The sequence below is a fragment of the Urocitellus parryii genome, chromosome X (assembly GCF_045843805.1).
Source record: "Urocitellus parryii isolate mUroPar1 chromosome X, mUroPar1.hap1, whole genome shotgun sequence".
Lineage (NCBI taxonomy): Eukaryota > Metazoa > Chordata > Mammalia > Rodentia > Sciuridae > Urocitellus > Urocitellus parryii.
Genome location: NC_135547.1, coordinates 117,761,598 through 117,779,207, shown reverse-complemented (window position 1 = coordinate 117,779,207; position 17,610 = coordinate 117,761,598). Strand labels below are relative to the sequence as shown.

At 37.5% G+C, this 17,610-nt stretch overlaps 1 protein-coding gene across 1 annotated transcript in view; it reads right to left on the bottom strand.

The window, feature by feature from the left end:
- Positions 1–17,610, bottom strand: part of Map3k15 (mitogen-activated protein kinase kinase kinase 15) — a 114,602-nt gene that overhangs the window by 59,045 nt on the left and 37,947 nt on the right. Inside the window, exons 4-6 of the mRNA XM_026405447.2 lie at positions 15,607–15,800; positions 12,356–12,524; positions 10,014–10,120 (exon numbers count right to left, since the gene is read on the bottom strand). Of these exons, the coding sequence (XP_026261232.2) occupies positions 10,014–10,120; positions 12,356–12,524; positions 15,607–15,800 (470 nt within the window). The remainder of the gene's footprint in view (positions 1–10,013; positions 10,121–12,355; positions 12,525–15,606; positions 15,801–17,610) is intronic.

Below are 17,610 nucleotides of genomic sequence, written 5' to 3'. Positions count from 1 at the left end.
AGTAAGTATGGGCTTTAGGGGCTGGGGATGTAATGCAGTGGTAGAGTACTTGCCTAGCATTTGTGAGGCATTGGAGCCGATCCCCAGCACCATCAAAAAATCATAAATATGCCTTCTGGTAAACCTGTGTTCTTCTGACAAATTCTTTATTGTTTAAGTTAACCATTTTTTAATACATGTGCTACTAGAAAGCATATGGAGGAGATTTTACTCTCCCTGAAATGGTGATATAGCTGAACTTATATCCACCTAACAGGACTGAGATTGCTGATAGGACAAAGGATACATTATAAAGAAAGGGGCTCAAGAAATTGGTCTATGATCATTTAACTAATAAAATACTGCTTTAAGTTACAGACTTATAGAACTTTTGAAAGGAAAGCAATATTCAAGATCATCTGGTCCAATTCTTTTTTTAAAAAAAGAGGACTATAGAGTCTAGAAAAGTTAAGTGGACTGCTTAAGGCCAAGGCCATGCAGTAATTGTAGAGTTGGGCACCTAGCTCATGTCGGTCTGCTTACATAACCTTCAGTAACTCTTTCCGGTGTCTACAGAACAAAATCCAAATTCCTTAGCTTACCAGTCAAGGTCTTCAACCACTGGGACTAATCTCCCTCCTCAGCCATCTGTTCTATTCTAAACCAAACCTTCATCCAGTTAAGCCCACATTGCCTTCCCATGTCATCAAACATGAATTATTAAAATACCTGGGATGGGGGCTGGGGATGTGGCTCAAGCGGTAGCGCGCTCGCCTGGCATGCGTGCGGCCCGGGTTCGATCCTCAGCACCACATACCAACAAAGATGTTGTGTCCGCCGAGAACTAAAAAATAAATATTAAAAATTCTCTCTCTCTCTCTCTCCCTCTCTCACTCTCTCTTTAAGAAAAAAAAATACCTGGGATGGTACCAGTGATCTTGACAAAAAGCAAAGCAAAAACAAAAACCTTGAACTAATAGCCAACCTTCAACCCACCCTCCTCCTTTTCATTTCTGATCTCAGACACTTCCAAAGCCAAGCACCTTGCCCACAGATATCATCCTAAGCAGCAAAAAAGTGGAGCTAGAACATGGGCCACCTAACTCCCAAACCAACACATTCCCCATCACAAAAATGTCTTTCTTCATAAGTCCTTCAACACAGATATAAAAGTCTCCTCTCTATGTTCCTTAAATAAAGTATTCATTCATACTAAAACATGATTTTTCTGAATCATAAGTAAAGCATTATGGGAAACTACCTTACTGATATTTCATCTTAAATAAAATGTAAATTTCCATCCTTAAATTTAGGAGGTTACAGTGTTGATTTGCTTGTCCTCAGGTCTCCAGAAATGTGTTCCAGGAAATCAGAAAGACTGTCTCCCTGATTCCTCCTGATTGATGTCTCTATTTCAAGGGCAACACAGTGACAGGAATGACTGCATGTGAAGTCTCTCGACATACATTCAAAGGCACAAGAGGCTGAATCTACAGGCAATTCTCAATAAATGTTTCCTAACAGAACTGTTTGTCCTTTTCCATTTGTTTGGAGTCCTTAGGCAGAAGGTGGGAAGGTAGCTTTCCCTAGCATCTTTTGGATTTACAATTTGGTCTTCCAGATTCAATATGGCAACTGGAGACTTATGAATGTAACTAGCATGGAATGTTCATATGCTATTTCTTCAGAGTGCCAAGTGGAAGGCTTGACAGCAACCTACACTGGTAAGGTTTTTCCTCAGGAATCGTTAATAATTAAGAGTTTATTCTGGGGCTGGGGTTGTGGCTCAGTGGCAGCACTTGCCTCGCACATGTGAGGCACTGGGTTCAATCCTCAGTACCACATAACAAACAAAATAAAGATATTGTGTCCACGTATGACTAAAAATTTTTTTATAAAAGAGTTTTTTCTGCATGTCAAAATTAATTACTAGTAAATTACTGGTTTTCAAGTAATATATAAATCTGGAAACTATAAAACTTACTATCATGAGCCTTAAAATACTAATCAAGTGAGAAACTGGTATAGCTGCTATTACTATAATTTTCTGGATGTTCAGTTGCAAAGATGAAATATATGTTACAACAAAGTCTCCTGTATCTGCCCTTAATGCTCTAGGAAAAATACCTTAAGCTACCAGAGGAATATATACATATATAATATATATATATATATATATATATTTTAAAAGAACATGAGAGGGGTTGTGGCTCAGTGGTAGAGCGTGTGCCTAGCATGCGTGAGGCACTGGGTTCAATCCCCAGCACCACATAAAAATAAAAATAAATCAAATAAAGGTATTGTGTCCATCTATAACTAAATAAAAATTTTAAAAAATGAGGGGCTGGGATTGTGGCTCAGTGGTAGAGCACTTGCCTAGCACGTGTGAGGCCCTGGGTTCAATCCTCAGAAACACATAAAAATAAAAAAATAAAGATTAAAAAAAAGAACATGAGAAAAACATAAAAACATAAGAAACTATGCTCTTAAATCTAATTGATAGAAAATTTGATGTCAGGTAGGGGAGAAAACTCCTCTTCAAAAGTCCTTTACTAATTGTATATTATAGTCTAGCTTTTTCAGTGTTGTATTTTCTTAGACTGACAGAAAAGTTGGCCACAACATTGTCTTAGGTTCAGACCATCATTAAAGATGACCTACCACTGGAGGTTAAGGTTCTCTTTTGGGAAACTGAAGGGCAATAAACATTTATACAGCATTTTCTATGTGCCAGGAACTGTGTTAACATTTTTTATTTTATATTCTTACTTAATTTTTAGAATCCCCCATTAATTCCCATTATTCTCATTTATTTCACAGAAGTCCAGTCCCTGGTTTTTGGGGTTGTCAACAGCACAGTGATTTTGAAATATTTTTCAAATCATTCTAAAGTTAAATGTTCTCTGGACAACCAAAACCCAAAACTTGAAATGCTCCAAAATCTGAAACATTTTGAAGGTCTTATTGGGGAATTTCAGATTTCAAATTTTCACATTAGGGATACTCAACTGGTAAAGTCTATGCACATATTCCAAAATCTGAAAAAAACTGAAACACTTCCAGTCCCAAGCATTTTGGATAAGTGATATTCCATCTGTAATTATAACATAGTAGATGTCACTATCCTATTTGATAGATGAGGAAGGTAATGCTTTGGAAACTTAAGTGGCTTGGTCTTGGCAATAACACTTAAGTATACTGTATAATCTGGAATTCAAATCCACATCTGTCTGTCTACAAAGCCTACTGCAATGATATTAATTTCCTATGTGCCTTGTAAGTTCTCTCTTTTTAAAAATATTTTTTAGTTGTTGATGGACCTTTATATTTTTTTCTATTTATTTATATGCAATGCTAAGAATTGATCCCAGTGCCTCACACATGCTAGGAAAGCATTCTACCACTGAACTACAATCCCAGGCCCATAAGTTGTCTTTTTTAAAAATTTTTATTCATTTATTTTTAGTTGTAGACGGACACAATACCTTTATTTTACTTATTTTTTTATGTGGTACTGAGGATTGAACCCAGTGACTCACATGTGCTAGGCAAGTGCTCTGCCACTGAGCTACAACCCCAGCCCCATAAATTGTCTCTTAAGTCATTCCAAAGGAAAAAAAATCCCCTCTCCCCACTGACATCATACTATTTTGAGTAATGGCAGCACTGTCCAAGAAAATGTAGAGCACTACAATAGTTTGAAGAGAACAAGTTGTCTTATCTATAAAAGTGTGTGTGTGTGTGTGTGATAATAATGCACATGTGTGATTATATATTTTAAATCACTCATTAACTTCAGTCACCCCTTATGAGCTCTCTCCTCCTTTACACATGGCCCTTCTGCTTACACACAAATAAGTCTATAATAAAGAAAGAAGGACAAAAAAGAAGGGAACTAACGCAGGAAGGAAAAAAAAAAGGGATATTATCAGGCTCAAGGAGGCCAGAGAGAAGGGATAAATCCTCTTAAAAAAGAAAATACGTACTATTGGCAGGGCTACCCACTCAGAAGATAATAAGATGGTTCATTTCTCAGAGAAATAATGTAACTGGCTTTTTGCTACCAAAAGTATATACTATTAAGTAATGGATATGACACCAAAAACACAGGAAACAAAAGTAAAAATAGATAAGTGAGACTATATCAATCTTTTTTTTTATTTTAATTTTTTTTATTTTTATTTTTATATCAATCTTAAAAATAAAAACTTTTTGTGCATCAGGGGATACAACCAACAAAGGGAAAAGACATCCTATGCAATGGGAGAAAATTTTTAAAACTCATGCAAGTGATCAGAATATCTAGAACATAGAACTCCTACAACTTAACAAATAATTTGCTTTTAAAACAAGCAAAGGACTTGAAAAGACATTTATCCAAAGATGAATATGCTAATAGCCAAGAATATGAAAAGATGCTCAACATCACTGATCATCACAGAAATATAAATTGAAACTACAATAAGCTATCATCCCATATTCATTAGGATGTTACTATAAAAATACTGGCAAGAGGGCTGTGGCTGTGGCTTAGCAGTAGCACACTTGCCTGGCATGTGCAAGACACTGGGTTCAATTCTTAGTACCACATATAAATAAAGATATATCAACAACTAAAAAATTTTTTGAATAAATACTGGCAAGTATTTATTTTCTGTTTTTTTTTTTATAATAGCACCCTAATGAGTATGAGATGTTATCTGGAGATATTATACACCATCTGGCCACTATGGGAAACAGTATGGATTTTCTGTAAAACATTTAAAATAGCACTAGTATATGATCCAGCAACCTACTTCTAGGCATGTATCTGAGGAATTAAAAGCAGAATCTCAAAGAGATATTTGCACACCCATGTTCATTGAAGAATTATTCATAATAGTGAGGAGACAAAGGCAATCTAGGGCTGGGGCTGGGGCTCAGTGGTAGCACACTTGCCTGGCATGTGTGAGGCACTGGGTTTGATTCTCAGCACCACATATAAATAAATAATAAAGGTCTATCAACAACTAAAAAAAAATTTTTTTAAAAGCAATCTAAATGTCCATTGGTGGATGAAAGGATAGATGTGATCTATCCATACAACAGAATATAGTCAGCTTTAAAAACAAAGACAATTCTAATATATACTCCAACTCAGATGAACCTTAAAGGCATAATGCTAAGTCAAATAAGGCACATACAAAAGACAAATATTGTGTCACTCCACTTATCTGAGGTATCTAAAGTGGTCAAATTCAGGGACAGAAAGTAGAATGGTGGTTGTCAGCAACTTGAGGGACAGGAAAGTGGAGAATTATGTAACGGCTACAGAGTTCCAGATGTACATGATAAAAAAAAGTTCTAGAGATGTTTCACAATAATTTACATCTATTTTACACTTTTGAATGGTGTGCTTAAAAATGGTTAAGATGACTAATTTTATGTTGTTTATTTTCACTCAGTTTCAAAGGTTCAGTCCATGGTAGGCTGACTCCATTAGTTCTGGGCTTGGGGTGAGGCAGAATATCATGGTGGAGGAAAACAGCTCAGGACACGGCAACAACCTTGTTGTTTTTCCTTCCACCATGATATTCTGCCTCACCATAGGCCCAGAGATAATGGAGTCAGCCCACCAGGGACTGAACCTTTGAAACCATGAGCCAAGATAAATTTTTCCTCCTCTACATTGTTCTTGTCAGGTCTTTTGGTCACAGTGACCAGAAAAAAAATGACTGAAACAACATATGACTAACCAGGACATAGAAAGGGATGAGCCTAATATTTCAAGTGGAAGCCAATGGGCTTATTTTGGTTGTTCTGCAGGCAAATAAAATGTAAGCTAAAGTCTGCTGGGAAGAGTGTAATTATGGCATAGAATTATTAACCTTAGCTTTAAGAATCAGTGTCTGTAGCATGCTGGGCCAAAATTAGTTCTGGTTCCAGATCTCTTACTGACCAGCTAATATATTTGGGGCCTCTACTTTTATTTCTTTCTCCATCCTCTCTAAACAGAGTTAGGACTACATAATTCTGTCTAAGTCAACAGATTTTTTGGTTATCTTTGCTACTGAGAAAGCAACAACAAATTTATCTCCTTTTGTAATGTTTTTAAGTGCCTGGAAACAATGCACTATATAACAGGGGGTAGATCTCATTTTTCTACTTTGGATAAACATAGAATAAAGAATTTTATACAAATCTAGAAATGAAGATGATGATATTGAACAGTGAAAATAAACAAAGAGACAAAAGGAGACTGATGGCTATTGAAGAGGTGATGAACCTACACTGCCTCTTAGGGAAACTGTCCCTTCACCCAAGCAATGTTTTGGCAAGCTCAGAGGAGGAGACACAGATGCCAGCCATAGGTTCTGGAGCAAGCACAGAGACCCTCTGATGTGGGGTGGATTCAGTCACTTTCATCTATTCTCCCCCACATTTATTTCTAGGGCCCAAAGAGCATTTTCCTCTCTCACTCAGTTTAACTTACTTATTCCAATAAATGCAACATACATTCAGTTTCCCCTCCAGGTGCTAAGCAATTCAGAGGTAACTTTTGCTGGAATTGTGGTCTTGATCAAAAGATGCAGGACGGAAAATATGAGTACATGCCTTCTATTTTGCAACAGGCAAACTTTATTTTGTTTTAAATCTAAGCCTGATTCTGATATTCTCTTTTGGACCATTGTGCCTACTGACGGGATCTCTGGTCAGAATATTCTGCATGCATTAGTGTAAGTAATAAAGTCCTACCTGTAAAAGCAACAGCAAACAACAATTGCTCACAAAGGATTCCATGCCATTGAGAGGCAGTAGTTTAACCGTTCAGTGGAAACCTGAAGTAGCTTTGAATAAGCTTCTGAATGCAGTGAAGTGGAAGATACCAGGAAAAGCTGGCTGGCTCAAACCAGCTTTCCCACTGACAGGGAGACCTTACCTTGTCATCTGAGTGTCAAACGTCATTCATTCCTCCCAGCCTCTAGTAACTAATTCATGACAATGATTTGCTCCACTTCCTAAGAGTTAAAGGTCAACAGTAATGCAGGAAGACTCATTTTTTTTTTACCCATGACTATTTTCCCCTTATGGGAAACGCCATAAAATTCCCCCAAACTGTACACAATGCTAAACCCTACTGAAACTATCCTGACAGATGTCCAAGTTGAATCTAAAGGAAAAAAGTGAAAAAATCAGAACTGGATTGCCTATATCAATAAAGCAAATGTTGCAATTCTATAGAAAATTCTTAGTCTGGTGCAAGGGGTTCTCAACATCAAGTATCCTGCCTGGCTTACAATACAGAGCTTCTGTCTAACAGAAGGCAAAGAAGGCTGGAAGGTAAAGAGAAAGATGGCTTTTTGGCATGCAGTCCTGGCCATTCAGCTCCTAAATTGGATGCACATTCATCTCAGGATCACCTCATCCTGCTCTCTCTTAGATACCCATTTTTCCATTTCAAGCCCTGTTGTTATGGTTTGCATGTGAAATTTTTCCCAAAGGCCATGTGCTAAAAACTTGGTTGTCAACCTGTGGTGCTATTAGGAGGTGATATGACCTATAGAAAGCAGGGCCTAGTTGGAGGAAGCAGGTTACTGGGAGGATGTCCTTGAAGGAGATATTTTGTCTCTTAGCTCTCTGCTTCCTGGATACCATGAAGTGAGCAGTTTTGCTCCACCATGTGCTCCTCACCATGATACTCTGACTCACCACAAGCCCACCTGTGATGAAGACAAGTGGACTGAAACAGCCAAAATAAATTTTCCCTCTTTTAAGTTGTTTTTCTCAGGTGTTTTGTCACAGTGACAGAAAGCTGACTAACATATCTGTTTTACTCTCTTATTCCCTTGAGAGGATGGTAATCAATTGTTTCATTCTCTGACAACAGTTAACCTCTACTCTGTCTGGGGAAAATACATGGCAATGAATAACTTACACGGCTCTCAGTTTTTATTTAATAAGACAATTTTTATAGCACTTACAGTGTGCTAAGCTTTCTTCCAAGGACCTCATAAGTGATAACAGTTCAAGGACAAGCAAAACTAACCTATGAAGATAGAAGGTACAACAGTGGTTGACCTATAAAAGTGTGAGGGCTGCTGGCAAAGAACACTAGGAACTTCTTTCTGGAGTGATGGAAATATTTTCTATTTTGATTGGGGTGTTGTTTACATGTGTGTATTCATTTGTCAGACTCATCAAATTATACACTTCAGATCTATGCATTTCACTGATCATAAATTTTGCCTTGATTTAAGAGAGAGAAGTGTGACCTCACATGTTACTACAAGGTTCAAAAAGCCATAAGCTCTTATTTTGCTAATGTCCTGCAGAAACAGCCAATGGCAGGTCAACAACCTATAGCCCAATCCAACTGCTGAGGCAAAGCAGAGCCTCTGAAACTGGGAAATCCAATACAGCAGTCCTCTAACTTAGTTCATCCTCATCTCATTCACTCCCTATTGAAGATATCACTTATGGAAGGTTGATAAGGAGGTGCCAGAACTCTCTGGCTCTCAAGATAAGTTTGAATACCCTCCCAGAGTACTCTGCTGTATGATTTGACATAATTAATTCCCAGCTCAGGCCCAGTAAGGAGTGTATCAGGGAATGGTTCTCATGATATTCACCTAATGCTGCTTCTCTTCCTATAGATTATCAACAGAGAAAGGGAGAAGGTAGAACTAAGACATTTAAGTGCATCTAGAGCCTTGTGAGGTTGAATGTGGCAAACTTCTAGTTATCCTGCAAATCCATAGTAGCCAAGTTTGGCTGGGTATATGACTACCTTGCTATAAACTACCCTTACCAGCTTCCCCTGTAATTAAATGGAGTCATATGACTGAGTGCTCACCAATGGAATGTGATAGAAGTGGCATGTGTAAATTCTACTTGCTTTAAAGGAAATGACTTGCCCTGGGTTTCCTCTCCTACCTATGGAATGGAGTCGGGGTGGAACACTGAGTGGCAGTAACTTAGCTTCAACTATGCAGATAAGACCAACATTCTAGGAGATGAAAAGAGCTACAGTAGTTGGATGCTAAGTGCTTCAACAACTCCTGAAGCAGGGCTGGGTGCTAGGCTGGTTCACTCTAGCCTGCCATGTGAAAGGGAAATTTCAATCTAATTTAAATTACTGAATTTGTGGCTTTTTTGTTATATAATCTTAGCTAATACCTTACCGGTGAAGTTTCTGAGGCTTATGATCTCCAGGCATGAATTTCCAAGTTTCACACTCTGCTTAGCCCAGAAGTTTGAATTCCCAAGTTCTTTCTCCTTACATACAACATCAATCCGGTCACTTAAACTAGTCATCCACAGTCTACAAGATAATATTCACGCATGCAAAGTCCTCTCAAGATGTGGTCCCATCCTCCATCCATGGTCTCAGCTTCATCACCTGCATTTGCCACACTGCATCTTGTGTTCTAGTTTCAATGGATGTTCCCTGAAAGCACCTTGTGTATGAAGAACTCTATGCTCATATTCTGGTCTGGCCAAATGGAATAATGTTTTCACCATCCCCATGAATAAGCTTCTCTAAAACCCCCAAGTAGAATGGTTCCCTCCCTCTACTATACTTCCTTATCACTTTGGACAAACTTTCATTAAACAATGTACCACCTGGAGCTATTAGGATTTTTTTACATGTCTGATCTCACAGCTAGAATACATGTTCCAAAGACTAAGTCCCTGAAGGAAGATTGTGCCTTGTCTATCTCCGTGACCTTGGCATTTAGCACATGACCTGGCTTATACTTGAATGTTAAACAAAAGAAGGAAGCAGAATTCAATAGGTAGCATGTTTCAAAACCCTACACAGCCAGGCATGGTAGCATACTCCTATAATCCCAGTGGCTCAAGAGGCTGAGGCAGGAGAATTCCAAGTTCAAAGTCAGCCTCAGCAACTTAGCATAGGCCCTAAGCAATTCAGTGAGACCCTGTCTGTAAATAAAATACAAAAAAGGGCTGGGATGTGGCTCAGTAGTTAAGTGCCCTGGGTTCAATCACTGGTATGGGGAGGGGGGACCCTACACATACATTATCATTCTTACCGATTCATTGCAAATGCATAGTGGAATTTAATGTTATGCTGATCAGCCAAATCACATGTAGGCAGCATCTCCAGAGTTTCTACCAGCTTGACCATCGCATCATAGTCCTGTTGGCGAGAGATCTCAAGGTGAAAAAGAGAAGAAATACAGGTCTTTGTATATTTTTCTGAATAGTTATAAACATAAGCCAGTCTCCAGGTTTTAAGACAAACCTTTCCTTGCATAGAGTGTTTAGTGAAGTTACTTGTAACCTTCACTAGAACAACAACAACAACAACAACAACAAAAAACCAGAAAATAAGATAAATGAGAGAGAGGGCAGAAAAGAAATTCCTGTTACCAAAGAGGACAAAGGGATTGAGGAAAACTGTTAAATCCAAAGGCAGGAAAAAAAAGTGAGCCTAGCAACCAGGAAATGGCTACTATGTTTTCAGTGGAAAAGGATTAAAACCACCCAGAAAAGCTATTTTAAAATGAGCTAGACATACACATAAGAAAATCTACAGTTAACTTCCCATGTAAAGGGAAAAAATATCTTAGCCCTTCTTGTTTTATCATAATCAGTCAAATTAATCTAAACCAGAATATTCTTTATTGTGGGATGTTGACTTGTGCACTATAGGAAAGGCAGTAGCATTTCTGGCCTCTACTCATTAGAAGCTAGCAAAACATACATACATACATACATACATACACACACACACACACACACACACAGAGTTTTGACAACTAAAATGTGTTTAGATGCTATCAGATGCTTCCTGGTTGAGAACCACTGGTCTAAATGCTACATAATCATCTAGGGAAAAATTGCTACCATGTGTGTCTCAGTTGGGTCCCCTCTTAGCAGCACTACCAGTTAACATTTTAGCCAGGCTTACAATCATTGGTATTAGCCAACTTGCTGCCAGCTATGGTTGAAGAGGAGGGTTTCCTACTAAAATCCCAAACCTGCTCTCTCTTACTGGCCTAGGAAAGAGAAGACAGTAGTGGATTCCATAGATCTCTTGGCTCACATTTGAGCCCAAGAGGCCCATCAATGAAAGGTTAAGAAATGAAAGGATACAAAAAAAAAAAAAAAAAGAAAGAAAGAAAGTGATAATACCTGAAGGCAAGGGCAGAAGGAAACCAGAAGCCAGGAACTCAAGGGAAGAAAACCTTCAAGAAAGGTTAATCCTTGGCCATGGTGCATGCTTTAATCATTATCACAATCCCTAATGGCACCTGCTACTAAAATCAGTTAGTTGCATCTGCTCATCACTAGGGGTATGAGTTCCTTAGCAGTTGACTCTTCTTGGTCCAAGGCATAAATGGATATCTCCATTATTTAGATTTAAAGAAACATGGCCAACAACTTCCAATGTAGCTTTATAGGAGTCTATAAGTATTGTACATTACCCCGTGTGCCACAGGAAAGGGAGGCAGACTCCCTTAGGAATGTCTCAAAGGCATTAAATTCAGAAGAGGAAATGCTGATTTTCCTCCATGGTACCACATCCCACAAGCCCCATCTTGAGAACTCTCCAATAGCTTCTGAGGCCTGTTTTAGACTAAATATTTTAAAAACGAGGAAAATGAGGCACAGAGAAATTAAATAACTTGCCCAAAGTCACACAGCTTTTAGTGAAGTCAGGATTTAGACTGAGGCTGACTGACTCCATTGTCCTTCTTATCTTCTCTGCTCTACTATGTCCTTTAGGCCTTTGTTACTTTTCTTATTTACCACCACTCATCCAAAGGCAGAAAAAATTAAGCCTAGCAACAAGGAAATTGCTACTGTGTTTTCAGAGAATCTATATTTCAGAGAATATAGATATTTAGTCTAAAACAGACCTCAGAAGCTACTGAAGAGTTCTTGAGACAGGACTTGTGGGATGTGGTACCATGGGCTAGGGATGTGGCTCAGTGGTTAAGTGCCCCTGAGTTTAATCCCCAGTATCCCCGCTCCAAAAAATGGGGATCAACAAAATAAACCTACACCATAGGTTTGTTAAGAATAGTGAATTAATTTAGGATTAGCAAAAGGCTTGGAACTATGCATAGCATAAAGTGTATATAAACTGTTAAATTATTAATTACTTATACTAAGCAGTGCCATATATGTGGTCTCTTGTTGGAGCATTCACACCAGCCCTAATATGAAAAACCCCTCTCTAAAACTCTCACCCTGATGGATAAGCTGGATGACCTCTGACCTGGTCACAGATCCATTTATATAAAATAGCTACTTCACCATACACCTAGTAAAATAATACACCTAGTGAGAATACACTCACATGAGGAGTTCCTCATGACAAGAGAAATTTTGCTATATGCTAGCCTCAGTTAGGCACATTTCATACCTGGATATCACGGTAGGACAGGAGTAAATTAATGATGATGTCTGATGTCAGAACTTCAATATTATCCATGCGGAGTTTGATCCGAGCCAGCTCCTTTGCCAGTTCATCACCCTGGTATTTCTCTCTGGCTTTCCGGATGTCATTCAACAAGGTTTCTTTGTAATAAACACTAGACAGGGGAACAGGAAAACCTCCAGTCATATAGATATGACTATGTGCATCCAGGACCCTCCTCCTTGGCACTCAAACAAATATGGTTCTTATTTATGTGACTGAGGCTAACACATGGAGACCTTGGCCCAGACCCGAGCCTCCTCATGCAGCAAACTAAAGACACTTCAACTTGTTATTCATATTTTGCCAAAATGAGCCAGTAATGTTAACAAATAAAAACCAGCTCATTACAACCTTAAAAATATCTTCAAAGCTGAAATATTCAAACAATATACAGAACTTTCTATACAGCTCAATCTATTTCCTCTGGTATTTTGAACCACATAGAAGGCAAGATGGTACCTTACTTGAATATTTATTTTTCCCTACCAGCAACAGATAATCACAAAGCCAAACAAAACTCCCAGAGCTATGAAATACACAGAAATTCATTTTAAAAATATTCTCATTTATTAAGTGTCCCCAGTTAGTAGTCATGAAGGTTTCACCAGTTGAAGAAGAGCTGGAAACTGGTGTCATGTCCCCAAGCAATCCAAAGGGGGTACACAGAAGCCATGCTAGGAAGCTTACAGAAAACGTTGCCTTTCACCCCCCCACACTTCCCTGTCTTATTTGACTGCAATAATGTAAAATATAAAAATCTAATGTAAAATATAAAAATCTCTTTTATGAGGGTGTCTAGATAATAATGTGGATATGTAAGAACATTTAAAACAGTTTAAATCCACACTTAATGTGCCCATAGCCTCTTACAGAGTCAATGCTAGTATCTGATACTTGGAATAAAACCTTGAAAAACAACCTAATTTGGTGTACAGAGGCCAACTTACAATGACCACAGATTGATTTAAATATTTTGCCTATTTTCCAATTAATTTTTAAACAGAGAATGAGCACTGCCAAGCAGTAATGCTGCCAACCCATTAAGAAGCTGAAATGATTTAATTATAGAGAGAAAAATTAAGCTGTTTCTTTTAAAAGACAGTAGGATAAATCATCTTTCCTAGAGAAACAACACAAGATAGAATAAGAAGAAATCATACTTATTTTGAATAATTATAAAACTCTACCATAAAAATGTGCATACATTACACAGCCTGGTCCAATGCTTATAATAAGACCTCAATTAACATTTGAAGAATGAAGTGATATCCCACAGAAAGGGTTTTGATGTAAAAATATTAGTGCAATGCTTTCATTTTTATTTCCTTATTTGTCAACTGCTATTACCCCAATGATGAGCAAATCAGCAAACTCTGCCAGTGTTTAAAATTCTGTCATTAATTGAATGAGTCATTAAACTGGGTGACAGCCACTGCCCATTTGGTAGACTATAAAGGCATGAAAGCTATTAAAGTGTTATTGGTTTGGCCTGATGGTAAAAAGTTATACTTCAGTCTTGTTTTCAAGGGTAATTCTGAAAAATAGTTTTAATAAATGAAGAAATCTAATAAGAACAGTAACTTTTTAGGTAAATAAAACACTGACTTGATTATGGTTTGGGGACTCCAGATATGTAATAATCATGCAGCCATTTCTGCCTCTGGCAACCAGGGAAGATGTTGCTAATCAATATGAACTTGGAAATGGCTTCAAAGCCCTTTATAGCACAGGACTCAAGATACTTTATAAATCTATCAGAATTGGCTCATGAGCTTAAAACTTACCTGCCATCCTGATTACAGATGTTTGCAATCACAAGTAGCATTTACTGTCTCATTATTGTCAAGACCCCAGCCAACTGTGGGGTGGAATCCACTAATAGGCATTTCAAGCCCTTGGAAATTAAAACAAATCAAAAAACTTCTTTTCCTTCCAATACGTACATACACCGAATGAGAAACAAACTTGAACCCATTTCTTGCAAAGATATGACTCATCTGGAAGATTCAAGTTAGCTGACCTCCTTGTCAGACCTGAAAATATGATATTGGGAGAACTTTCTCCCTAAACATCACTAAAATGTTTGTTTTGCAATTAGACAAAAGTTAGCAAAGTAAAACTGAATGAGGTTTGCTAGGACTGTGTCACAAAAAGTTTGCCATTTGCTTTCTGTGTTGGCATATGGTCACATATGTCTAGGTTTCCAGTCTTCTTCCCCACTAAGGTCTCTAAAAGAAAGTCTGTATCCAGAAAAGAGGCAATGGCATAGAAAAGGAGAACAAAGTATGAACTTCATGCCAATTTCAGTAGTAACCCTCCATGGTTCAAGGTGCCATGATTTGGGCCAAAACATGACATGAGGTCCTTGACATTTCATTATAAGCCAGTTCTGCCAGTCCTTTGGATTTTCATTTGTTTTGGAAGTACAAATCCCCCTCCTTGTGACACAACTTACAGGAATAAATCCTTTAAATTGGCTTCAAGCAAAACAACTGGATTGCTTGATTAAGAATAATTTTTTTGCCTTTAATTTTTAGAGTAAGAACACTGAAGGTACAGTTTCTTGAGCACTGAGACTCAAAGAAGGGAAGTGACCTTTCCCAGGCTACACAGCTAGGAATCATCTTACCAGGACTTACATTCAAACCTTTCTACCTGAGTGAGTAGTGAATACTACCTCTGATATAAATCTCAAAGAGAACATGTCACAGTACATCTCCTGAAGTCAGGAAAATATGTAGGTTCTCAAGAATATGAGAACTCAAGGTCAGAATGACCTTGCTGGGGCATTTTAAGAACCCCCATAACTAAGGGAATGTAAAATCATGCTCAGAAATGATCATGAAACAGAATCTCCAAGTTGAAATAGATGGTTAAAAAAAAAAATCACTGATTTAACTTCCCTGTTTCCTAGAGGAGAAAACAGCCACAGAGAAGGTATATGTCAAGGTCACACAGGGAGTCAGGAGCAGACACAGGCCCAATTCTGACCTCCTAATTCCAGTTCTATTCTCTTTTGGCTTTACCTCAGTGACTCAGATTAGTGAGGCTGGATTCCAGGATGATTTTTAAATGATTGACCAATGCTCCTTATTCTCTGGGCATACTGGTAATTTCAAGGTGTACCACCTCTCTGAAAGGAAAGGGAAATTTTTACAAGGCTCCCAGGGCTGTTGGTGGATGGTAAGAATTACCATGAGGTCACATGGATGTCCTTGAGGAGGCTAATGAACCTGTCCACCAGGGGCATACACAGCGGGCCCAGAATGGTATCCCAGTTGGGCTGCATGTACTCCGAGGCTCGCCTCTGGGCGTCACTCTCACAGCAAAAATAATCAGCGCATGGTGTCACAATGTAGGGGATGAAATAATAATTTCCACTAGATGCCTGGAAAAAAAAAGAAACAAAAATGATCCAGAAAGTACTTATTGCAGAAGCACAGCTGTGACTTTGAGCAGGTAGGACCTGGTGGGATATGAAGAAAAAGATATTTCAATATGAACAACAAATTATGCAATATCACTACAAGTCTATTAGGCATAAAAAAGGAAACCTCTCAATTTCAAAAGCTCTATCATTTAAATAATAGGACAGAAATTTGGTTTCAAATGCTGAGCTGACCTATAAATGTCTATGAATTTCACTGGCAGAAATGTTAAGAGTCAGAAGTCTAAAAAAAAAAAAAAAAAAAAAAATCAATTGATTCATTTTATGGCCCTCAAACCAGAAGGACTTGAACCCAGTGAGAACCAAGGATTACAATATGGCATATCATTTTTCTTTCAACATATATGAAAATGTATTATTTGATAATTTGATAATTTCATACAGGTGAAATATAAACTTTGTTTAATAAAAATTTAGGTGAAGCATATATTTTTTAAAAATTGTTAATTTATATGTGGTACTGAGAATCAAACCCAATGCCTCACATATGCCAGCCAAGTGCTCTACCACTGAGACCACAACCCCAGCCCCAGGGAAGCATATATAACTATGATTAGTCTTAGAGATCTTTTGAAAAGATCCACTGAAATTTTTTTTATAAAAAATTCAAATTACCTTTAATAGTAGGTAAAACAGTATACTTTTTTCTATGGAATAATTATAGTTTGACTAAAAATCATAATTCTTTATAAAGCATAAACATCTTTAAATAGCATTATATCTATGCTCAATTTTTTAGCACATTTGAAGGTTGAAATATAATTCTCTAACAACACTCTTATATCATCATCAATCTTTTGCCTATACTATCATAAAATGCAACTAAGTTAAAATTTCAGACTTTTAAGTCCCTGTATTTCTACATGAAGAATTTATATGATGCCAGAAATAGTTCAGTTTAACAAATGTAAGAAGTCAGATGAATTAACGGAGGTATCTAGGTAGTTTTGACATAATATAGACAGATATATTTTTTCCTTTTCCAAGAATGGGACATAGATCTAAGAACTAAATTTTCTTCTAAATTAAAAACAAATTCATTAGCTACACAGAAAACTGTCTGAATATCATGATCTCAGATCAAACAGCCCACTTACAGTATGGAGGAATTAGTTTCAATGACATGAAATGTATATTTAAGAAATTTTACTTTTGAATAAGATCTGCTTAGAGGAAGACATTTCTATCCTAATTTAAGACATAAATAATTGTATTGAAACCTCTCTCTTTTGGATGTTAGTGGGCTTCTACAGCCCTGTTATGACACATTTTGAATCCTAAAATATTTTGTTAAAAGAAATTACTGGTATTATTCCACTAAAACACATTTTTAGACCAGGTCAGCTAACTTCCTGTAAGGGCCAGATGATCAATATTTTGGCCTTTCATATCTCAGTGTCTTTTGCAACTCTTCCTCTCTGCTGTTGTAGCACAAAAGCAGACTCAGACCATACACAAATACACAAGCGAGGCCATGTGTCCACAAAACTTTATATATATGGACACAAATTCAAACTTCACATCTTTACATGTCCTGAAATAATCTTCTTTTTTCATATTTCCCAACCATTTAAAAGGGTAAAAAAAATAAAAATGAAAAAGTAAAAAATCTATTCTTAGCTCCCAACCCATACAAAAACAGGTGATGGATCAACATTTTAGACTAAACTTTCTTGTATTGCATTATCCCTGAAAAGAGGGTTTTCTGAGAGTATTGAACCTGCTGCAAAGCAGCAGCTGGTGACCATCC